The 24,712-nt window shown below is 53.7% G+C and overlaps 2 protein-coding genes across 4 annotated transcripts in view; one reads left to right on the plus strand and one right to left on the minus strand.

The window, feature by feature from the left end:
* Nucleotides 1-20,827, plus strand: part of LOC122382929 — a 72,371-nt gene extending 51,544 nt beyond the window's left edge. For 2 of the 3 annotated variants that reach the window (XM_043368941.1, XM_043369114.1), the window contains 17 exons: nucleotides 47-3,451; nucleotides 3,755-3,838; nucleotides 4,172-4,255; nucleotides 4,526-4,591; nucleotides 4,876-4,932; nucleotides 6,221-6,382; nucleotides 6,582-6,686; nucleotides 8,410-8,627; nucleotides 8,766-8,913; nucleotides 9,092-9,355; nucleotides 9,665-9,848; nucleotides 10,076-10,365; nucleotides 10,540-10,875; nucleotides 11,025-11,228; nucleotides 11,560-12,157; nucleotides 13,613-14,444; nucleotides 20,364-20,827. In XM_043368941.1, coding sequence (XP_043224876.1) covers nucleotides 47-3,451; nucleotides 3,755-3,838; nucleotides 4,172-4,255; nucleotides 4,526-4,591; nucleotides 4,876-4,932; nucleotides 6,221-6,382; nucleotides 6,582-6,686; nucleotides 8,410-8,627; nucleotides 8,766-8,913; nucleotides 9,092-9,355; nucleotides 9,665-9,848; nucleotides 10,076-10,365; nucleotides 10,540-10,875; nucleotides 11,025-11,228; nucleotides 11,560-12,157; nucleotides 13,613-14,444; nucleotides 20,364-20,505 — 7,179 coding nt within the window. In that variant the 3' untranslated portion in view covers nucleotides 20,506-20,827. The remainder of the gene's footprint in view (nucleotides 1-46; nucleotides 3,452-3,754; nucleotides 3,839-4,171; nucleotides 4,256-4,525; nucleotides 4,592-4,875; nucleotides 4,933-6,220; nucleotides 6,383-6,581; nucleotides 6,687-8,409; nucleotides 8,628-8,765; nucleotides 8,914-9,091; nucleotides 9,356-9,664; nucleotides 9,849-10,075; nucleotides 10,366-10,539; nucleotides 10,876-11,024; nucleotides 11,229-11,559; nucleotides 12,158-13,612; nucleotides 14,445-20,363) is intronic. The other variant, XM_043369030.1, reaches the window with a different exon arrangement.
* Nucleotides 20,828-22,471: 1,644 nt separating this feature from the next.
* LOC122383266 (solute carrier family 22 member 7-like) lies at nucleotides 22,472-24,395 on the minus strand. The gene has a single exon (XM_043369563.1). The coding sequence runs from the start codon at nucleotides 24,310-24,312 to the stop codon at nucleotides 22,654-22,656; it is 1,659 nt and encodes a 552-aa protein (XP_043225498.1). The 5' UTR covers nucleotides 24,313-24,395; the 3' UTR covers nucleotides 22,472-22,653.
* Between the last annotated feature and the right edge of the window lie 317 nt (nucleotides 24,396-24,712).

Below are 24,712 nucleotides of genomic sequence, written 5' to 3' on the forward strand. Positions count from 1 at the left end.
TCGGGGACCACATAACGCTAACACGTGAACGTCGTGTCGTTGTCAGCCGGCATCCAACTACACGGCGCCGACCGGCGACAGCACAGCGACACCGCTGTACGAGCCGCGGCCGGACTCTGCCGACTACGACGGTCCGACGCCCTACACGGCCGCCAGTCTGCAGCGCATCTTCGACGAGGGCATCGCGTACGAGGCGTCCAGCATCTACTACACACCGCCGCAGGAGTGCTGCTCCAAGGAGGACTACTACACGCCCTTCCAGTCGGCCAACGAGATGTTGGGAGACAGCAGCGCCTCCGAACACGAAGCCGAGTCAGACCACGAGCAAACGGTGCGTGTGCTCGAGCCAGGCTTCTCGCCAGAGGCCGACGAGCCCTACTCCAAGACACCGAGCGGGCACAGCCTGACGGACGACAGCCGGCCGGCCTCCGCCTACTGCGAGCGAGAGCAGTTCCCGACGCGCTCAGCGCGACTCATGAGCCGCTACGAAGGCGTGCAGCCGTGTCTGCCACGCGAGGCGCTGCAGAGGACGGCGGACGCCTGCTCCGAGCCCTTCTCATCGCCACGCGACGGAGATCCGGAGCGCGCCGCCGAGTTTGGCTACGAGCCGGCGCAGGGTGAGTATGGCTACCAGCGGTACCCGCAGGGCTACGAGCCTCCGCAGATGTGGTACGGGCACGACCGCGCCTCACTGCCCTCGGAGGCCGGCTCGGAGGGCGTGGCCGGCACATACGCCACATCCGACTACGCTCAGTCACACGCCGAGTCCGAGTATCCGACCAGCGCGTCGGAAGGCTCCGAACTGGCGTCACTGGCACCGCGCGACGGCGATGACCCTAGCTTCGACGGTCCCAGTCCAGATACTGCGCGAACATTGGCTAGCATCTTTGAGGCGGGCACCGGCAGAGCCGCCAGCGACGACGGTGAAGGCGGTGGAGGGGGATCCGACGGTCAGGACGGCTTTTCACCGGAGGGCTACGAGCCGGCGCAGGGCGAGTATGGCTACCAGCGGTATCCGCAGGGCTACGAGCCTCCGCAGATGTGGTACGGGCACGACCGCGCCTCACTGCCAGGACAGGCTCCTTCCGGACCACCAGCCTCCGGCGGCGAGACTGCGGAGAGTTTCGGTCACACAGTCCCTGAGGATGGTGAAGATTATGAATCTGTGAGCCCGGACACCAAGAAGACACTGGCGAGACTATTCCAGGAGGAGACTCCGTACCCAGTGGAGGCTGAAGGGTCTGACGGGGGAGGCGGAGCGGATGGCGGGCCACCAGGGCCAGGAGACGGCGGTGACGAGCCATACGAGCCGGCGCAGGGCGAGTACGGCTATCAGAGGTATCCGCAGGGCTACGAGCCTCCGCAGATGTGGTACGGGCACGACCGCGCTTCGCTGCCAGATCAAGGCATATCGCAACAGCCTAAAACTGATATCAGTCAAACGACCCCGTTGTCGCAAGACGCCACTGACTTCGATTACATCAGTCCAGACACTACTAAAACATTGGCTGAAATACTGGAGCACGGCGCTCTCTCAGTGGAGGGTGGCGATAAACCCAGGCCCGACTCTGAGCCTTACGAGCCGGCGCAAGGCGAGTACGGCTACCAGCGGTACCCGCAGGGCTACGAGCCTCCGCAGATGTGGTACGGGCACGACCGCGCCTCACTGCCAGGGCAGGCTCCTGCCGACGCGGCGGATTTCAGCGGGTCGGCTACAGAACCGATCGAAAACCAGACGTCCGTCAAGGATGAGGACTATGAATCCGTCAGTCCAGACACAAAGAAAACGCTGGCGAGGATATTTCAGGACGAGACTCCTTACCCAGTCAAGACAGATGAGTTCGATTCGGGTACTGGAAGTGGTGCAGATGGCAGTCCACCAGGGGCCGGCCAAGGTGGTGACGAGCCATACGAGCCGGCGCAGGGCGAGTATGGCTACCAGCGGTATCCGCAGGGTTACGAGCCTCCGCAAATGTGGTATGGGCACGACCGCGCCTCGCTGCCGGGGCAGGAAGCCGCAGAGCCAACTCCCGCTGCTGAGCCAGCACCTGCTACAAGCGGTGCTGCTGAAGAAGACTTTGACGCCATCCAGCCAGACACCACCAAAACGCTGGCCAAGATATTCGACGAAGGAACGCCGAGTGGCGGAACGACGGCGGCAGGGGGGCCGGTGGAAGTGGTGGCCGAGGACTTGGCGGCCACTTGCCAGGACGACCTCAGCAGATGGTCAGAGACATCCATCGGTTCGGCTGAGACGCCGCCGGCCTCACGCAGCATGGAGTACATCCCCGCGTCGGGGATGTACGGCTTCCAGCCACTGTTGGGACCGCCAAGCCGTGGCTCACTGGAGCACATGCCGCCTTCAGACGGTACTTACACGCAGAACCTGTGCGTGTGGCAGTGTCCTGACAACTGGCCTCCAACGCCGTCCACACCGCGTTCCAGAGAGGATATTACCGAGGGATCGCCGGCACAGCCCACCACCGACCTTATGGAAAAGTACATGGAAGGAATACGCTGGGACAGGCCCGACAAAGACTGGCCCCAAACTCCCGACACGCCCAGCTCGAGGGAGGATTTGCCATCACTGCAATACACCCACGGTCTGCGGTGGGATCACGTGAAGGACGCTCCCGTGCCCACACCTCCAACGCCTGGCTCTCAGGAGAGACTACCGCAAGCCGACGTCCGTCAAGCCAGCGACGAGAACTTCGACCTTGTCAGTCCGGATACCACGAGGACCATGGCCGCATTGTTCGAGGAGGGCATTCCGTATATGACGCACCAGGAGCCGAAACAGGTCGCCGATGGCGAAGGTTACGAGCCGGCACAAGGAGAGTACGGCTACCAGCGGTATCCGCAGGGCTACGAGCCTCCGCAGATGTGGTACGGGCACGACCGCGCCTCGCTGGCCTCTTTGCGCAGCTCGCAGGACTTGGGAAGTCAGGCGGTGTCGTCGGCTGACCCATCACCGGCCATCACCCCGCGCCCGACCGTCGGCTACGAGCCTGCTCAGGGCATCTACGGTTTCCAGAGAGTGTTTGCCGATGTGGCAGGTGCGGCCTCGCCGGCCCCAGCGGCCGCCGCCGAGTCGGCCGAAAACTTCGACGGCCCGAGTCCGGACACGAGCCGCAGCCTGGAGCGCATTTTCGAGGCCGCCACGGGCACGGTGGGCGAGCAGCGGCCACTGACGCCGTCGCCCAACCTGCCGGCCTTCCTGGAGAAGCTGACGAGCAGCTCGGAGTCGGAGGACAGCGCCAGCCGGCGGCGCGGACGGACCTCCGACTCGGTGCCGGCTGTGCGCGTGCCCCGCAACCGGTTCTACTCGATGGAGGAGATGTGCACAACGGCCCCGAGCCAGCCGAATCTGTCGCTCACGTCGGCGAGCTCCCACGGCCGCGCCACGCCGCGACCTGGCGACCAGCAGTGCTACCTTCCCTGGACGCACCGGGTGAGTAACAACTTCACTTACATGAACTAATGCCACTTAACGCGTCACAACCGGCCAAATACTTGCTCAAATACTGATCCCATGTATATTGTAGACACATGCTGGAAGGCGCCAGTGCCAGAATATGAGTCTCACTTTGGTCAGTTCTATTTACATCCAACAGCTATGCCTTCAAAACGATTGCTGGTCTTTTTAGCACACAGTTGAAATCTTATGTAGTAAGACTCTTACATGATTGTGTTTACTGTAAGATGCATTTTGAGGTCAGTCATGTTACATGTAACAGTGGCGTGGTGTTTTCAGGCGTCCGTTCCATACAGAGAGCCGCGGGGAGCTCAGTTTGTCGAAGATTACCAGGAGCCGCCGCTGGTTGACATGGACGATCAGGTGCGCTTATAAATATAGCTTTAAAAGATGTTGTAGCTAGGATCACATAACTTTCAAATATCACTGTCACTATCACTTATATTGTGTTTCTTATTGCGTAACAGATCGCTGATGGTAATATTCTGCCGTCCAAAGGCAAAAACGATAACGTTAGGTCAGAGATCATTACGTCAGGCCAAAGGTCACCCGAGCGTAATAGTATTGGCCTTTGCATGGCAATATTGTTTATGAAACAGCAATGTATTGTGTAATACAGTTTAAGTCCAGTATATCGGTTGAGCCAAGTCAGGCACCTTCGATTAGATACTAAAGGTTTAGCGTTGGTCGTTGCAGATCAGTGTGCCCACGCCGACGTCTGCCCACTCGCGCCGGTCGGGCTCGGAGAAAACCGAATCGGAGAAAGAACCTCCCTCCGAGGTGAGACATCGATCAGATCATGTCCAATGAACGTACGGACCTAGCTATACGCACTTACGTGTTTAAGCTGAACTCAAGCGCTCCACGTGGTTATTTCATCGACTGGGATGCAAATGATTCTTACTCAGAAATATTGCAGAACAACTTAATATTTATCTACAGCTGTCACGTAGTGCATCTATTTCATCTTCTATTGCCTTCATGAGACAGATCATTTAAGCATCTAAAATCTTCGATACTTCTTATATCGATGCCGTTTTGGTTTTGCAGCCTCGCGCCGACTACTTCACACCGATGGGTTCCAAGACCGAGCCGCCTCCCGAAGACTACCAACCGGTCAGTGTCAGCCAAATCATACAAATCCATCTGTGCAGTGTGCAGGAAAGAGGTCATGGAAATTTAACTCTGTCAGTTAACGCTTGCTTTCACGGGTAGGTACTTTTGCTTGTGTTAACATTGACTGACTTTGATGAGAAATGTTTCATATTAAAGTCCCATGAAGAAATCAAGTAGTATGCCCCGCTTATTGACCTGGCTCCATTATACAAGTTCAAGATGTTACCGTTCAATTCGCAATGCGCTTTTGGCAATAACCCAAGACTGTTATTGTCTTTCGACAGGCATCTTCTCTTGCAACAGAATCGAAGTCTGTTGAATCGGCTCACAATGATATTGAGGTAAACACGGGAAAGGGGAGGTTGCTTAACCCTCGCCCGTATAGGGGGGGGGGGGGGGGGTCGAACGGACCCCCCCCCCCTCTGTTTTTCGCGAATAACTCGCGTAAAAATCGGCCGATCGCGACGAAACTTTCAGTACCCTCGCGTTAATCAATTTTACACCTACCCTGAAAATTTCATGACCCTGACCCTAATGACCTTTGACCTGTGACCTACTTTTCGAGACCATGTTTGGCCGGAATCGCGATTCGGCGTATGTCGGCTCGCATTAGCCGCGCGTTAGCAGTCTTTTCGTGGTTTCAAGCGTTCAAACATGGGATATGATGTTGCTCCCATGCATTAGGGTGGGTGTCGAGGTCACCGGAAGGTCAGGTCAGGTCATTGACCTTTGATGACCTCGGTTCACTTTTTCGAGTTTTACATGTTTCTAGGCTAGTTGTTGGAGCTGAATTCGAATTTAGCAATCATTTGAACATTTACGAAGCAGTTTTGGTGCCTTAGATGTGTTTAGCTCGACGATACGGATCGACTGATATGCAACATGACCCTTTCCGGTCAGGTCATGACCTTGACCTGAGGTCAAATTTTCAAGTTGATCTTTCAAGGCCAAGTTATAGTTCATTCGATGCGTCTTGACGAGAGGAACACGATGCCGGTAAAAGTAAGCTCGTACAAGGCTTGGGTCAAAAGTTATTGCAGAAAAACTGATTCCGAAAAAAATCGGCTATTTTTGCAGTTTTTGCCCCCTGCAGGCAAAACCGTTGACGTTAGGTCAAATCTGAGAAAATTACTCAGAAAGGGCGTTAATAGGGCTATCGAATGCGCTTTTCCGCGGCGCTGTAGCTCTATTGGTTCCCGAGTTATGCGTTGGCTTCTTGAAAAATGTCGACATTCGACCTGGAAATCGGCGAAATTTTGCCTTCAATGACCTCTGGTGACCTGACCTTTGACCTGACCAAGAAATTGACCGAAGTGATTTCCTCATTATTTTTTACGCTCTTTCGAACGCCGCCTTCCGCGTATCGCTACGTGGCCCAGGAGCCGAGTTAGAAAGGGGGGTGTTCAAACACCCCCCCCCCCCCAGCAGGGCGTGGAAATCCAGGACCCCCAGCCGGGCGCGGGTTAACGCTGGGTGGCCGGCGGCTGCAGCTGGGTGTGGGCTCGGTTAACGCTGGGTGGCCGGCGGCTGCAGCTGGGTGTGGGCTCGGTTAACGCTGGGTGGCCGGCGGCGGCAGCTGGGTGTGGGCTCGGTTAACGCTGGGTGGCCGGCGGCGCGGCGCGCCCCCAGGACCTGCTGCAGCGGCTGCGCTCGCTCGAGTCGCGCCTCCACCTGGTCGAGGACGAGTCGCAGAGCAAGGACCGCCAGATCCAGGACCTGCTGTCGCGGCTGGAGGACCTGGTCAGCTCGGCCGGAGCCGACGACCAGGGCGACCTGACCCAACGGCTGCAGGTCAGACCGCGGTGACGCACAAAGGAGGGCAGCTCCGACCACATCTCGTCGGTGGGAGCCGTCAGCCGGGGGTGCGCGGGCGGATTTACTGCCGCTTGCTGCGAATTTCGCGTGTATAGCGAATTATGGAATGAGCTGCTTTTATGAATGCTTGTCATCACGGTGTAGCGATAAAGCTGACGGATATTGTTTTACACAGACGGCGTCTGAAACTGTCTCAAAACTCGAGCAGACGGAAAGCCACCTGGGTAAAGAGTTGGAGAACGCGAAGAAGGAGATTGACAGCTACATTACACAGCTGGAGGTACGTGTTCGCGTCCCTCCTGAACGCATGTGCTCTATAGTCATCCTCCTAATAACTAACCCCGCGTTCGGAGTCTCTCGGACGATGAAGATTCTACGTCGTCCGGCCAATCACGTTCCATAACCGCAGCCAAGCCCTCGCTGACCTTGAACGGGATTGGCCTTGCGACGTACAGGGTGGAAAGTAATTACGCGAACATGTATTTTCTTACAATTTCGCCCGTCAGTGGAGATTTTGTATGAGCGCGGGCTGTTATGGACCATGACTGGTCGTGTTTGTTGTCGCCTCATCTAACAAAAGTGACCTTACTTTGAAAAATGACTTGGAAGGTCTACAACACCTCTCGGCTTCAAGTGGTGCTGACGCCATACGCTGCTCAAGACCAAAATGGGCAAAGAGCTCAATTTGAAGTTGCCAGGGAAAGCGTTTGTGATTATTTTGGCTGGATTGGTGCGGAAGGGACTCGGAACGGTCTCGGCACCAGCATTACTCAATTACACCTTTGGTTGAAGCATAATAAAACTTAGGAGGACTTAAAAATCAAAGCCGTTGGCGGCAGTAAAACCTCGGCGAATTCAGGCGCCGAATGGGTGGTCACCATTTCCGCGACCAAACGACAACAGTCGACCCGAAAACAGGCGAAATGGCTTACTTTGGCCGGGTACCCGATCTAAGATATCACGATTCATACATAAATCCGTGAAAATTCGAAAATCAAGCCGTACAAACAATCGAGATGGCCAAAATTCATGAATTAACAGCAGGATTGTCATTTTAAGCTTTCTAAAGACCGCCAAACCTGAACAGAGGAGGACAGGCAGCTGGCTTTGTGGTTGGGTGAGACATCTTCGAAGCTATTTCATCCGTCAAACCTGCAGAACAACGCATTGGGGGCTGCTGATGCGTCCGACGTCCCGCCCGTCCCAACATTCAAACATCCGGCAAAGGAACACACATCAGCGTGTTATGAGCGCCCGGATGGTGTCAGAATTGCATGTAGTGACCAACAAGGCCACCAAAAATAAAGTATACAACTAGTGGAACATCCTTCCAGACGAGTCTCTTTATCTAATCCATCAATGCACCAAAAGGGGCAAAATGATTGAGCGCACTTTTGTGCCCGACGCAAAGAAACTCTTCTTCATGATTGATAAAGTCCTTCCTCTCACGGCCAAAAAGACGCAAGACTGGTGCTTTGAGAACCCGTTCTTCTTCTGGGCATATATGTAATGGTCAATCTGGGAATAGCCCAGACCTCAATTTGATCAAAAATATCCAGGCGACTCTTCAGGAGAGCGTCTAAGAGCTGCTAGTAGCCACCAACATCGATTGCCTCACCAGACAGCTCCAGGAGGCGTGGACTAAGCTTTGGCCAACAGTGCTTGACATGCTCATTTCAATTATGCCTGAACGCCTTTGTCAGTGTATCGCACATAAAAAGGAATATATGAAAAGATGAAATTTTCATGTCACCGCCGCTTTTTCCATTGCTATAAGACGAAAAAGTATGTTCGCGTAATTACTTTCCACCCTGTAGGATCTTTGTCGTCCGAGAGACTCCGAACGCGGGGTAAATCGATGTGCACTCCATCGCAATCGTTGTGACACTCCAAGTGCTGACCAGTGGATGTTTGTCGTGCCACTCTGGGGCTGTCGGCTCAAGGCGGCCGTGCTGTGCGGGCCGTGCGGTCTCTGGCTGACGGGTCGGCGCGGCGTGCCGCAGTCGTTCCAGAGCCGGTCGGCCGAGATGGAGCAGCGGCTGGTCGAGTCGCAGCGGATGCAGGCGGCTGGCGACCAGCAGTTGCAGCAGCTGGCGCAGCAGTGCGGCCAGCTGACGGCCGAGCGGGACCAGCTGGCCCGACAGCTGGAGGAGAGCCGCGCCGCGGTGGCCGAGAAGGAGGCACGGGTCGAGGAGCTGATGCTCCGCCTGCAGGAGTACAGGTCGGCACCTCACCTCCCACACACTAATGATGCCACTTACAGATAACTGGGAAACCGATACCAACTACCAACCAAATCCATGGAAATAGAATATCGGCATGCATTGGTAAGGGATATGACTCCATCTACTATTTCCAGTGAGCGGGTTGCGCAGCTCGAGAAGGATATGAAGAGTGACGAGCGCCCCGCAGACCAGTCGGACGTCAACGCCGAAAACGCCTACCTGAAAGGACGAGTGGCCGAACTCGAGAGTCTCACACACGACGAGAAACATTGGAAAGAACAGGTAGGTACCTCAGTTCAGCCTATGCCAGCACACCGTTCCCGAATCTGTACACCTGATTGAAAAAGACGCCACTGGTCAAAGAATCGTCTATCCCTTTCATCAATGAGCTGTGGCCAGGCCGACCCATCATCATTTGGCCGGCGCCGTCTGAGTGGCTGAGTGTCCTTTCCCCTGACAGGCGCACGAGGCGGGCGAGCGGGCGCGCGCCATGGAGCGGGCGCTGGACCAGCTGAGCTCCGAGAAGCGGACCGAGCAGGAGCGCCGGCGCGAGGTGGAGGCGCAGCTGGTGCAGATGGTGCGCCGCACCTCGGTGGCGCGGCCCGCCGACGACACGCCGCTCGCCTCCACCGCCGAGGAGAGCAGCGCCGACGAGCTGCTCGACCCGCAGCTGTGCCGACGGCTGCAGCAGCTGCTCACCAAGCTGCACACCGAGGGACTGCAGGTCAGCCGTCCCAGCGGCTCCACCGACCTCGCCTAGCGGTCCGAGCAGCTTGTTTGCACGAGGACGCACGAGTTTGGTGAAGCCATAAGCTTCTTGATTTCCCCAGTGTCCAGTCGTTTAGGAAATCTAACGATTTCATCTAACGACATTCAAAGTCAATGTTAACTCAGTCATTAACGGAATGTATGTAGTTTTTCATCCCCCTATCACTGTTCTCTTGATAGACAGTGCCAGACGAGTTGAGCATGACGAGTGTCCTCTGTCGCCGGTACGGGCCCGATATGATTGTGTGCATGTGCTGCACGCCAGGCGCTGAGTCTGATGGAGCTGCGCTTCGTCAAGGCGTACGCGTCTCCGAGCCAGCTGACGCCACGCTCTCAGGCGTCCGACTCGGCTGTGGAGGTGTCCGACATGGAGACGGCCACGCTGCGCCGGGCCGTGGCGCGCCTCGTCAGCGAGCTCAAACGGAAACAGGACAGCCTCAACGACAAAGGTCTGTCCGTGGGAGAACCGCCGGCTCCTATACGCTCATGGTACTGGAACGTCCAGTTTTGGTGCGGGGAGTGTTGTGAGTAAACACGAGGCGTCACTGCTGGGGTGAACTGTGGTTGCCCGAAGGCTAGCGGCTAGCTCTCTTGCCGCAGTGTTGTTTGTGGTTTGTTCTGTGAATGGTGACGTGCTGATCTCTCCCTTACACGTGTTTTCTTCCCGCCGGAGCAGTGTCCAAGCTGTCCAGTGACCTGAAGGAAGAGCTATCTCAGGTGCGGGAGATGCAGACCTCGCTAGATGGAGAGCATAAGTCGAAGCTGGCGCTGACCGGTCGGCTGAGTGAGCAGCGCGGCGCGCTCTCGGCCATGGAGACGGACCTGGCGCAGGCGCTGTCGGAGCTGCGCAAGGGCGACGAGCGGCTCGACCAGACGCGCTCCAGTCTGGACTCGCAGTTGCACGAGTTCGCCGCCGCCAAGACGGCCACCCAGCAGCTGGTGGACCGGGAGGATAAGATCATGCAGGTCAGTGGCAGTGCCGCTCGGTGCCGAAGGAATGACTCCACTGAGCACCCAGACTGCGGCGAACGCTAACCGTACTGATCCATAGAAATGTGCTAGAAGTAGATGGGTGTGTGTACGCGACATATCTACAGTTCTGTTATGATATGGACGCACCTTCGTTTGCCCTGTGTCCAGGAGCTGATACGTACGACGGACACGGGCTGTCAGGACCTACAGCGGGTCCAGGCGTGTCTGGCCAAACTGGACGGCGCCGGGGAGCGCGTGAGCGAACTGTGCGCCAAGCGCAGCGGCCGCGGCGCCGTCCAGAGACTGGCCGAGCAGCTGGGCGCCGAGCAGCAGCGCTGCCGGGACATGCTGGCCTGTGTCGAGTGCGAGCGGGGCCGGGCGGCCCAGCTCAGCCAGGAGCTGGACCAGGGCCGGGGCCAGGCAGAGTCCGGCGGACGCAGCGCCCAGCAGCTGGAGCAGCGCGTCACCGAACAGGAGCAGCAGGCCGAGAAACTAGAGACACAGGTGGGCCGTGGGTCTGTGGGCACTGGACAGTCGTCTTTACCTGGGTCTGTAGCGGGGCAGAATGCACTCATTTACTATTATCACAGATCCGCGCGTAGCCCACTCTCCGCTGGTTCGGACCCGCAACAGACAGCAGATCTGTTCCCCAGGTTGATGAAGCCTGCGCTGAAGTGCGCACGACTGCCGCCGAGCGCGTCAAGCCGCTTCAGGGGAAGCTGAAGAGGCTGCAGCAGGAGCTGCGGCAGGTTCAGGCGGCTCACAAGACGGCAGCCGAGGACGTACAGAGGCCGGCCGCCGACCATGGCCGGGCGGTGGCCGAGCTCAGCCGAACTGCCGCTCAGCTGCTCACGGCGGTCAGTGACGAACGGCGACCCGAATTTCCACGAACCCAGAGCACAGTCACAAACGGCCTGAATCCCAACAAACCAGCAGCACCGTTACGAATGGCGCCCCCAGTCCCATAGAGCCTGCAACACCAGTTCAAAACGGCACTCAGAACGCCAACGAATGCATTCAGCATACCCATCCTCCTTTGGTGGACTTCCCATCAGCGAGCATCAGGCATTATCCTAAATTTTGCTGCCTAGGATGGTGTTAACAGCACGTGCAGTATGCTCAAATAACAGCCCGAAGCTGGTAGTTGGGCCTGCTCGCCGACAACCAGCCGCTGTTTCTGTCCCGCAGGTGGCCGCCGTGGTCGACATCAACACGGAGGCGGAGCGGACGCGGACGCGGCTGCTGCAGCTGGCTGCAGAGCTCGCCGGCCGAGACGACGAGCCGTCGCCAGCTCCGGCGCCGGCTCCCAGCCCGGTCCCGGCCGACGCTGCCGTGGAGTCGGCCGTCGACGACGCCATCCTGGCGCGCTACAAGGAGCAACTGGAGTCGGAGCGCGCTCAGTGGGGCCGCGAGCGGTCGCTGCTGCAGTCTCACATTGACCAGCTGGACGCCGAGCTGGAGCGACTGCGGCTGGCGGCGCGGCCGGCGCCCGTCTCCACGCAGGGCGAGGGCGACGACGGCCGCGTCCAGGAAGCGTACAGCCGCTACATGCGCGCCGAGAGCTACCGGCGCGCGCTCTGCTGGCAGAAACGCTACCTGATGATCCTGCTCGGCGGCTACCAGGAGACGGAGACGCTGACGCTGGAGAAGATGGTGCAGCTGACGGGCGGCTGCTTCCTGCCAGACTACCGGCGCCTGCTCAAACCCGTGCGCAAGTTCCGCGCCGCCGCCTGGGCCGTGGTGGCCATGCTGCGCATGCAGCGACTGGTCCACCGGTGGACAGCAGGTCAGTCGGATCGCCAGACCGACACTGACAACAGCAGTTTCCTGGATCCTCAGCCCAACGAGTCCACCGTTTTAGATTTACAGTAACTTGTTATTGTATACCTCTTCGTAAGTAATAGCTGTAGCATACCACACATAGATAATTTTGAATCAACTGCTTCCTTATTCAGTATGAGTCAAGCCGGAGTACAGCACTTAACCCTATTAGTGGCAGGGGGGGTTGTTTTCATCCACCCCTCAGGTTTTTCGGGAATATCTCCGAAACCGCTGAAGCTACGATGCTGAAATTTTCTGACTTTTCCTAAAACTAAATTGGGCACATTCCCTGAAAATTTCAAGTTCATAACTTTACCAAGGGCGGCTCCAGAGCACTGGGAATTGGGGGGTCCTATTCGTGAAGCGAGTCATTTGGGCGATGATCACGATGCTGATGTATTATAACTGTATGCACCAGTTTTATCATGTGATAACATATACAAAGTTATTGTGCATCCTCTTTTGACACGTTTTTGCTATAATAGGCGGATCCAGGCGTCCAAAAAGGGGGGTTATGTTTTACCTCCCAACATAGGTGCCCTGACACCGCCTATGCATGACCAATACAATTGTAGTCGTTCTCTCATAAGAAAATTGTAACATAACAAGACCATTACCACCCTTTTTAGAAACAGTACCAACAAAAACCTTATTTGCTATACTTTTTGTGTACCCCCAATCTCAATGATCTGTATCCGCCTATGATTTTTGAAAATGCATATTTTTAGGATCCATGTGAATTCCTGGTTCATTCTTTATCGATCGGCAAAAGTTGCGTTAAGATTGGTTCAGAAACCTGGCCGTGATAAGCAGTCTAAAATGTATCTGCAATTTGCCCGTTTTTACCCCCCTCAACCCCCCTTTTGACATTTTCTTAATTTTTTTTTTTTAGAAATGTAGATCACGTTGAGCGAAGTCGAATGCCGTTTGAATTTTGAAAATCGGCCCGTTAGATCTCGAGATATCAAGGGGGGGTCGTAAACAGCCCCCCCTGCCACTAATAGGGGTAGCCAGGAGCCTGCCACTAATAGGGTTAATTCATTCATCTCAGACAAGCCCGCTGCTCAGACGAAGGTTCTGATCATTTCTCTTGCTAGAAGTCGATTTGGTACCGCACGCAGATACAGCTTCTCACGTTTACTTCGAGTTGACCGTGACTCGGTGTGCATGAGATGTAGTTGATCACCGCAAAATAAATTTAGGAACGACCTCATGGTTAGCAGACACTATCCAAAGAGTCATAAACTGCAATTGACTCCACCGACATACTTCACCTTCAGACCGATAGGTTATCAAAGGAGTTCAAGTACCTACCAGTCTGGGATATACCAGAAACCCATCAGTAATTGGTTGCTTCCCCTACCATAAGTCAGAGTAATTTCAGTAACATTCCGTGGTTTGACTGGCTGTGTCGTTGCAGGACGGCGGGCGACCGGAGCCCGCAGGCCCTGTCGGCGTCAGAGACAGCGTACCAACAGTAGGACGAGATCGCAGGGCAGCCGGTCCACCAGCCGACCTCGGGCCCAGCCGGCCCCGCAGAAACCAGCGGCAGCGCCCAAACCCAAACATAAGGCGGCGCCTGCTCGGCCCAAACCAGTGGCACTTGCTCTCCAGCACAAGCATACACTGCCGCAGCCACCGACGAAGCCCAAAGCACGCAGTCCGTCGCCGAGGCGCGCTGCCCATGGGCCATCGCCGCAGCGAGCAGCACGATCGCACTCACCAAAGGCAGCTGCGCGCAGCCCTTCACCGAAGAGCAAGATCGAGCCCACCTCGTCCAAGGGCGCCATGAAGAAGTCGCCGGCGCCGGCGCGCGGTAGCGAGCCGACCAAGAAGGCCCGCTCGGCAGTAGAGTTCGACGTCAGTGACGGGGAGGGAGAGGAAGAGGCGGAGGAGGAGGAGGAGGTGACGCCCCGCCAGGAGGACGTGCCCGGCAGCAGTCTGGGTGAGCTGCTCGACCGGCTCGACGAGGACATTGACGAGGTGCTGGACATGGGCGAGGCCGAGGACGAGGACGGCGCGGAGACGCCGCGCACCTTCAGCCGCAGCAGCGCCGTGCTGCTGGACGAGGGCCTGTGCGAGCAGCTGTCGCTGACGCCCACGCTGCCGCTCTCCATCACCTCGCTCACCTCCTCGGACGAGTCGGAGCTGACGCGCTTCTTCACCGACTACGGCACCCACCCGCTGCCAGACATGGAGATGGAGTGCGGCACCACCGGCTCCATGCCCAACCTGGCCGCACTCGATGTCAGGTAAATCGGCCACCCGACGCTTCAGTGGAATCAATACTTAGGCGGCCAATTATAGGTGTACCTAAATTATTAACCTTACAATGTTTTACGAACCACATTTTGTCTTAGGATTGGTTGTAAATCAACGATCAATCCTAAGACGAACCGTGGCCCGGAAGGGGCTTGTTTACGGTTCCCTCCGTTTTTGGCGAATACCTACTCGTATAAAGGCGATACCTAGCACGAGGTGTTTTGCGACGCGTCATGATATATCTTGCTCGCACGTATGTATCGTAAAAATTTCACATTTAGGTCATTTAAGGTCATGTCACCAGGCCACGTCAAGTGACCTTACCCCAATAAAAGTGAATGCTAGCCATAACTACGCAGACTCAACGAATTCTTTTAAAATTCACTGCATTTTTTAGCGTTAGAGGATGTTTGAAAGTAATGCCCTTGGTCTTGAAATTTGTGAGAAATCACTTTCAACCTCTCCATTTTAACCCTCGCCCGCACATGCCATTTTCCCATCCTAGAACGCACATGGGGGGGGGGGCTGCCAGCCCCCCTCGCGCCATTTCGTTCCTGTTGGAGATAGAGCTTAGCGGTAAAGAACAAAAAAAAAAATTGGGAAGAGACAAATCCAATGATGCCCAGTTTTACCTTCTCAGGTCAGTCATTGACCTTCCAGGTCAGGTCAAACAAAAAAAAAATGTTGCTGTTTTGGGTCACCGTTGGATATCAAGTGCCCTGCTTATAATATACCGATGACGATGCTGTTTTCTGGTGCCAAGCCAGCTAGAACCTCTTTGTCACACTACCCGACCAGGTTTTTGCTGCTGAGGTCATTTCAGGTCAAGTTAGGTCAAGGTCAATTATATGTGTGTGTATACTGATGTGTGCACCGATTGTTTTTGTGTCCATATTACAGGAAATCATGATCTGAGAAGCTTTTACCAAAAATGCAGTCAAAAAAACTAAAAAAAAGCAAATTCAGCTTGCCCAAAACACAATTATCTTAGATGACCTAGGTTGACCTTGACCCTGACCTTGACACCTGTACATCGTCGAACATGTTTCATGATAGGTGGGAGGTAAGACTGGCAAAAAAAGGCCGAAATCAAGGTGTCAAAAGCTCACAAGGCCCATGGCAAACGCAAGATGTTGAGAATTGGCCATTTGGGTCATGACATAGCCTGAAAAACAAGGTCATATCTCCGAAACCAAAAATCACAGAAACTTGACATTTTCAGTGGACATCAAGAAAGGTTAGAGGAGCAGCTATACGAAAAATCAGTCTTCTAGCTCTAAAAATGTTGAGTGCAGAGCAGAAAGACTACCTGGGGGGTGGTGGCAACCCCCCCCCCCCCCATGTGCGGGCGAGAGTTAAGTCAATGGGACAAAATTAAACTTTGAAATTAAGTTAGATCTTTAAACTTACCTTCAATGTTAAAATATACTTCATTCGACGAATCCTGTAGAGAGAGGCACGATACCGGTAAAATCATTATCGCAAATGTGTCAAAAGCTCTAGCACCGACATTTTTCCACAGAAATCTCAACCTCGTAGGCCTTTACCCTCTACAGGCCAAATCACTGACCTGAGGTCACATCTCAGTACAAAATAGCAAAAGAGCTTGAAATAAAAATGCAGAACAATTTCCCACATGTGCTAAGCCTTCACGAGCTACGAGCCAAGTTGTCCAAAAACATCTAAGTCATTACAATTTGAACTTGATGACAGTGTTCGCCATGGGCCGGGCCAGTCCAATGGGCCATGGGCTGGGCTGGGCTACGGACTAGGCTGGGCCCTCATATATGAAGGATCGATGGGCTGTGGATGGATGGGCTGGGCCAAGAACTGTTGAGCGGAGTCAGGGGTTCGCAACTGAGACAAAAACTATAACCATGTAGATTGTACATATAGCTTATTACTGTGCAAGACTCAAAAATGAGAAAATAAAGTAGGTACGCATGAAATGTGCATTGTGCATGCTGCTCGAAACAGATTGTTTCTTTGCTACCTTTGGATACTTGTGTGGTGTCAGCAATTTTTAATCCAATAATTTTTTACGGGCTGGGCCGGGCCAGGGGCGGCGGATTCGGGTGGGCAGGGGGGGGCAGCTGCCCCCCCTGGCAAACTCGTGGGGGCAAAGGTATCTTTTTGCCCCCCCCCCATAATTTGTGACAAAGCTTAGACAAGAAACCATATACCTGATTATTCTGTTCGATCATCTGAAAATTTAACCAGATGCCCATATACTTTATCATACGTTGCCTTTCTTAAATGGCAAGCGTTCACGTTCAATTGAAGTTTTCCGCTCTTCAACCTAGTTTTGGAGGCATTATAAGCGTCAACGTGACGCAGTGGCAACCCAGGCCTTCAGTGACCGCTTACAGGGGCGACGGATACGGGATGGCAGAGGAGGCATCGGGCTAAGAAACTTTTGGAGGAGGGGCAAACGTATATTCTTGCCCCTCCATGATTTGTGCCCTAAACATGAGCAAAATTTCCATAACCTGATATTGCAGCTATGCGCTCCTACAGTTTGTCCAACGGTGCCTTTTGAATATGTGTAAATGCTAACCATTTCCGCTTTATATAATTTTGTTTTTGTCTTTTCAGATTCGATTTATAGATGTGTGCAAGTGACGCAACTCATACCTTCAGTGGTCGTTTGCCTCTATTTTGTGCCTACATAAATGCCAAATCGCAAGCGAGTGGAGACTGAAGGGCTAGTCATTCGCTTGCGGGTAGTTAGGACTGATGAGCGCTCATAATAAGCCACTCCCCCGATTTTTTCGAGCGCAACAGTTTCCAGCGCATAAAATGGTAAACGCAGAGGTCGTACACATTGACGACATTGACCAATGCACGGTATGGTATGACACCCAAAGGCCAGTCATCAGAGATCTGCTTTGGGCATTCGGAGGCTTGTGTGGGGCCAGTGTAAAAACTGGATGTTCACAGTTCAGTATTCGCTTTATTTCAGTTTTCACTATTAAAAAAGTAAAAATTAATGTTCGAAACTTTTCAGGGTTAGGGCACTGATCATTAGTGGGCCCCCCTCTGTCTAAAGGCTGACTATAGAATAAAGAGCATCAAACACGAACAGTAGCGGCGGAACACCTTCAATTAAGGGAGGGGGGGGGGGCTGCCGACTTTTGGTCCCATTCTTTCCATGCAACGCCCATAGGGCCAACGTTAAAATTCCAAAATCAAAGGGGGGCACGGTGCCCCGGTGCCCTCCCCGTTCCGCCGCCTATGAACACGAAAGCAAAATCTGAGGCATTTTGGAAAAATGAGTATGCCCCGCAGCGTCCGATAACTACCACCTTCCAGTGGGTCAAGCCAACGGGGCCCAAGTCTACAATGGCACTAAACGATAGCACTAACCTTGTCTCACTTTTTGTTGAAGTCTGTTCCGAATAGTTTCGGCCACAGACTGGCTGCACTGAGGTCGTTTGGTATGTGCAACTGTAATTAAAGCCACCTGAGGCACCCTAACACCAGGCTGAAGCTGGGTTGGAAATGCTTCGTCTTTGCAGATATCACTGGCCGCTGATTCTCGAGTGCCTAAATCGGTAGATGTCGTGGCAAAATTTGGTGTGATAATTTGGACCTTACCGCAGTCAGCGCACCCTAAAGCCCTGATAAAGAAACGCCCCACCCAGAGCTTCTGGATCCTCGTTCCAGTCCACCGTTCCTTCACCCTAGCCCGCCGCTCCCTCGCCTCAGCCCTCCGTTCCCAACTTGACGAGCGTTTGGGCCTTAGTTAAGCCTTGCTGTAGGCTAACTGTATCAACCCATCGAGACAGCCCGTCTCGGTGAGCTTAGTTGGCGAACTACTGCCTTGGGGAGGGTTTCTGGCGGATTGCTGTCCCAATAGGTTTAGATGCGACCGACTGTCTCTGAACGTTTCAGCGGTCTCCTCCCGCTGTGAGCTAGTTTCGGTTGATACCTATCTGTCTCAGAAATAATTTTTAAAGGAAGGTTAAACGGAAACCGAACGGAAAATGAACAGAGGAAATGGTAACGAGTTACCTCATTGAAGAATAGCGCTCGCCTACCTGAAGAGGTTTGGAACCGTTCTTCAACATCTAATAGGGGAGACCCGGGAGGTATGGGCCCCCTGGAGGTATGGGCCATCGCAGTTTTGAAGAAGTGTTGCGTATTTTTACACATTTGACCGTGTAAACTGGTAGCAGCCATTCCGTTATACAACCCACGTGATTTTCAAAATCCTCCTCAGTCTTCTTTGGCGATGAGCGGTGATAAAGCGTTTTTGCCCTCTTCGAGTAAAATACTGTACATACAGAAAATTCGTGATAAATTTGAAACAGACTCGTTTTATGATGTCAGACCAATGCTAACATTAAGTTTAAAGCATGCAAATTAAGACTGGATAGACAATTTGAAGCTTTCTTGCAAGAGTATGGGCTGAGATGCTATGCAAATTCTGGCGTCCTAACCGGGAGGTTCGGGCCACCCACCCCCGTTGATCCTAAATCAATAAAAAGATGCTTTCATTGAGTGTCATCTTCAATAAGTTTTATTTTTGTCGCGCAAGGTTAAAAATTTAACTTCAAATTTCATTCGAACAGAAAAATATTATTTATTTTATTTCATGGTGAATGATAGAGTTTACCAAAATACATTGTGCCCAAGCGACCTCAATGAAGTAAGCTGTTGGCTGCTTATGCGGTTCCTGGGCTCTAAGAGAGATCAAGGTAGATACCAGCTACGAGTATTGTTCTCATTGTCGAGAAAAGAATATGAAACATGGCACCGGCCCATACCTCCCGGGCCATGGCCCATACCTCCCGGTGTATTTTGATTGAGTCGAAAAAGCACATCATTTATTGAAAGTTATCTCGAGACAAAATAGTTGATCCCAGATGCCTAATATCAGGCACACTTTGCAGGCGAAAGGCAATTTCACGTGCTAAGAGTGAAAAACCGGGTCTAGCCACTGCCCACTGGAAGAAAATTGCGTTTTCACAAAACCGGCCCATACCTCCCGGGTCTCCCCTATGCGATCGGGTTATGGCACAACTTTTCCCATTGGAGCTTTTTTTCTAACACAGCAATACGAAAAGCGTTACATCGTCCACTGGCGGATCCAGGGAGCGGGCATTTAAAGCAAATATTTTCTCTCCCCCCCCCCTGGCCCCTGCATCGCCCGAAATAGACAAAACGTACCTTATGTTTCCTAATAATAACACTTTTATCAGGATTTGTTTTTGCTTTATACCGTTCAGCAGTAGATCCGTAAGGAATCGAAATCCGAGGAGTTTTTGGATTTTGGACACTTTTTTTGGGGGTATGTCCCCTACAGCGTCGAAAACGCCTTTCTGGATCCGCCTATGACATCATCTCGACTGGGATCTTGCCCCCCCCCCCCACGCCAAAATCGAATCCGCCGCCACTGGGCCGGGCTGGGCCTTGACGCTTTTACCATGAATGGGCTCGGGCTGGGCCGGGCTGTGAACCCAAGGGCCTGGGCTGGGATGGACTGGGATTTTGCGGCCCGTGGCGAACACTACTTGATGACCGCTGGTCACCTGTCCTTCGACCTGACCTAAAAATGATCGAAGCACATTTTCCATGGTATTTGAGGCACTTTTCAATACTAGTAACTACCTACAAATTTACGTACCGAGTCTAAGAGGCACAGTAAGAGGGACATCAAACCCTCAGCCTATGGTTTTGTTACGATCGGACCAACCGGTCTCGCGGCATGGCCGTGACGCGAAATAACTAAAACAGGTTTGCCTGATGATGATAAACAATACCTGGTAATACTGTTCAGCCGTTGTTTTCTGTAACTGCGCACCAACCTTTTGCACACTGCAATATAGCTGTTTGCCTTCTCCAAGGAAAAGTTCCTTCTCCTTGATCCCGTTACCTGACCGATCGGCCACCGATGTTCGTTTCAGGAGCGTCACGACAGTGAGCGACATTGAGTCTGACGAGCTGGAGCTGTACCTGGCGCAGTTCGACTCGCTGCTGTTGCGGCACGGCTGCTCGCCGAGACTCTCCGACTCGTGCACCTCCCAGTCGTCCCGACGGCGGCGCTGAGCGACGCTCCTCCGACACGACAGCCGACCAGACGACGACGGCGAGCGATGCGTGGTTGTCTCGTGTTTGTTCGGACGTCCATCGAAATGTTTGTGATTTATTGCGATGGTGCTTACGGAGCGCCGCGAGTCCTACGTTCCTTTCTCCGGTGTAACGTCCAATGCAGATTATCCAAAATTGTAGGTGGCTTGAAAGTAGACGCGCAAAACGAACACAAGCGTACGTCTATTTATAAATGTCCTTTGTCTGAGACAATATCGCTCGCAATACGAAGCAGCAAGTTAGATGAAAACATGACCTTGTGATCAAAATATATTTTAAGTGAAGAAGCAACACGGGTTTTGGCAACGTTCTGCGAAAATTGCTTCAATGCATTTGTTGCATCAGCTCTAAGTCTCATCCTTTGGCAAATGAAAGTAAAATGTCCTAACTCTAAAGAACGTTTCCACTCAGCCTAACGTCTCGTTCTTATTTCTAGGTAGCCGAAAATAGCTCCAAAGTTACAGTGGCCGTCTTACTCCACTTTCCCCTGGCTTCTTTTGAAGCCGAAAATATCGACAAAAAAGAAACAGAGTTTCGGAGTCGTGGCAGCATTACTCCTATTCCGATTCCGACTGCGACTCCGGCCTCAGGACCGTCCCTGACTTCGACTTCGACTTACTCCAAAACTATGAAAAACGTTTAACTGGTACGACATATATTATAACTCAACAAACCGCTGTCAAATTAACTCATAATAAAATCAGTTTCAAATCACCAACAAAACCCGGAGCCGGACGTACGGCTCTCGCGAGAGCGGTAGGTTTTGCACTTTTACATTTCCGGTTATATCTCGGAAACTAATCGTTCTACGATGAAGCCATTTTACACTATCATGGCCGGCTTGTGAACCAACAAGTCGATCGCATCTTCAACACTTAACCCTCGCCCGCACATGGGGGGGGGGGGTTGCCACCCCCCCCCCCCCCAGGTAGTCTTTCTGCTCTGCACTCAACATTTTTAGAGCTAGAAGGCTGATTTTTCGTATAGCTGCTCCTCTATCCTTTCTTGATGTCCACTGGAAATTTCAAGTTTCTGTGGTTTTTAGTTTCGGAGATATGACCTCGTTTTTCAGGTCATGTCATGACCCAAATGGCCAATTCTCAACATCTTGCGTTGGCTATGGGCCTTGGGAGCTTTTGACACCTTGATTTCGGCCTTTTTTGCCAGTCTCACCTCCCACCTATCATGGAACACGTTCGACGATGTACAGATGTCAAGGTCAAGGTCAACGTCAACCTAGGTCATCTAAGATAATTGCGTTTTAGGCAAGCGGAATTTACTTTTTGTGAAGTTTTTTGACTGCATTTTTGGTAAAAGCTTCTCAGATCATGATTTCATGTAATATGGACACATAAACAATCGGTGCACACATCAGTATACACACAGACACACACAGACATACAAACACATATAATACTTTGTGGTTTTGTGAATATTTCTAAAACGAATTTTTGGAGGGGGGACACGATCGGTTCTATGCGACAAGTGACCACACATGCCCAGCCACGGGTCCGCTTACTCCCTCCCCACATCACCCCCTCCCCACACCACACTCCAGCCCGCCTCATACACCGAGCCGAGCCAAATCGGCAGGTCTCAACCCTTACCCTCTGGCCTCTACCAGGCGATCCGAGTCGGTGTCATACAGCGTGGGTAGGCTGTGCCGTTTCACTCTCGGGTCATGCGGCACAGCCTACCGGTACCAGGCGGCTGCTGCCAATGCTGAGCCATAGGAACCCGGTGGATACCTAAAGAGTATAGTGGACCATCAGCCTGTACCCGACTGTACCTTCTACCGTTATCTCTGCTTGTACCAATCATACATTATACCTATATGTACAGTGAATAAGGTTGGTGAAACCGGAACTTTGTGTGTCTATGAATATATTTGATTTCTACTAAATGGCTAAATGGGTTAATCAAATAAAGAATTCAAAGCGTTTGCCCCTTCATATAAATGTTATGCATGGAGCACAGACATTATCGATTATTCTGCTACAAAATAAAACTTCAATTTTCTTACATAAATGAACATTTATGCTTCACACGTCTACGCATTCATAGAATAAATGTGCATACGCATACCCAGTACATGTTCATCACAAATTAGGTACTGTCGTCTAACTGGGCTGCAGTGTTGATGACGCCGCCTTTGGTCTGAGCAGCAGAGCGGTCCGCGATCAGTATTCCCGTTGTCTCCACGTCTGCCACGGTCTCGGGCATCGGTCTGCCGGCCGTCTCGGGCAGCAGCAGCGCCGCCAGGCTGGCCACCAGCGCCACGGCACCGAACACGGCCGACGGCGCCAGCTCGTGCACATCGCTCACCAGGTCCACCACGAACGGAGACACGGCGCCGCCCACCCGGACCGCCATCTGACTGACGCCCAGCGCCAGGCCACGCTGCTGAGTGGGCATGTACTCAGACAGGTACGAACTCCGCATCGTAAACGCACATGATACACCAAACCTGCCAAGCAGGCCCAGCACAAGCCACAGGGTGGCGTCCTTCTTGACAAACACCACAAACATGGTCACCGTCGTTAGGGAGAGGAAAAACGTGTAGCAGCGACGGCGACCAAAGAAGTTGAGCATGGGAAAAATGAAGTTGGACGGTAGCTCCACAACACCCGAGAGCACTGCAGCAAGATGAGGACTTGAGCTCAGCTGAGCCATGTCGAATGAAATGCCAAAGTACGCACTTGATATAGCAAAACCAATGTAGGCACTGGCTAGGGTGTAAGTGCGCATGCGTGGCGTTCTCACCAGGTCCAGAGCGCGCTCCAGTGCGGACCTTTCGCCGTCGCCCTTCAGTGCCGCTTCACGAGCCAGCAGTCCCCGCCGCGCGTCCTCCATCATCTTGAGCACCTGGTCGTCGGGCGGCATCTTTCGGCGGTTCCAGCGCGCACCCTGACGCAGCACCTCGCACGCCTCTTCAAGGCGGCCCTGGACCAGCAGCCAACGCGGCGACTCGGGCATCAGCCAGAAGTTGGGCAGGAACAGCACACACGGAACGGCAAACGCCAGCTGCAGCAACCAGCGCGTGCGGATGCCGTACGATGCCGCCGCCACCAGCATAATTCCACATGAGAATGGAGCATACGTGACGGTGGTTAGCGTCGCCCGATGCTTGCAGCCGCCCAGCTCTGTCACTAGCACGTACTGGCTGGCGATCATGCTGGCCATGGCAAACCCCGTCAGACATCGGACCACGGCAAAACTGATGTAGTCGCTCACCAGTGCTGCAGAGAAGGAACAGGCGATTACGAGAAGCATCGAGGGCAGGAAGACGGTCCGGCGACCGAACCGGTCCGTAAGTTGTCCACCGATCACCGAGCCTGCCATACCTCCGATCATCATCCACGACTGCAGCATGGAGAGCAGCGGCTTCCTCGCGCACACCAGATTCCACTCGGTCACCACTGTCGACTCGTACACGGACTTGTCGAACGCCCAGCGCGTGCACGAGGAGCTGTTATCGCCGAGAGGGTGACACCGTGGCGCTTCCTCTGGAAGATCTGCAAAAGTGGTGTTGACGTCGAACCCGTCGGCACATTTATACTTCGGCGTTGCGCCTACAAAGATCATCGACAGTGAGAATGAGGGGAAGATGAGCCACATGACGGACATGTAGCTGACCAGGAGCACCTGCCAGCGTCCGGTGCCGCAGCACCGCTCCAAGACATCCTCGAACAGAACTGAGTTGTCACTCCGCTGCAGCCCATTCTCGTCGGACTGCTGCTCGGCGCTCACGGCGTGCGCTGACATTGTGTCTGGTCTTCTCCGGCAGTTCCGCTCGCACGGCCCTCTCGTTCGTCGGTATAGGTGCACACCAGTCCGCTCTACGCACCCTGCCGCCGCGGCCGCTGTGCGCCCACTGCCGCCGCCGGCAGAGCGGCCACTCGGCCCCGCGTCAGCTGCAACGGCAAATGTTGCCAGACTGAGCGGCCGCGTCGTCCACCTAACACGGCATCGCCAAAACTGGTATCGCCGCAATGAATCAGCACTGTTTGGCGTTGCGGAGCTAGGATTTAAGGTAGACAGAGGTAAAGCTCTAAGGCAGCGTAATCATGATTTGCACTTCTGGTGTAAACATTCTTCACTAGAAAGCTTTCTCGTTCCTGGTAAGTTTGCGGTATGACACTCGCCTCACCAACAACTATTTACC

Source organism: Amphibalanus amphitrite, unplaced genomic scaffold (genome assembly GCF_019059575.1).
Source record: "Amphibalanus amphitrite isolate SeventyFive unplaced genomic scaffold, NRLGWU_Aamphi_draft 000001F_arrow, whole genome shotgun sequence".
Taxonomy (NCBI): Eukaryota; Metazoa; Arthropoda; class Thecostraca; order Balanomorpha; family Balanidae; genus Amphibalanus; species Amphibalanus amphitrite.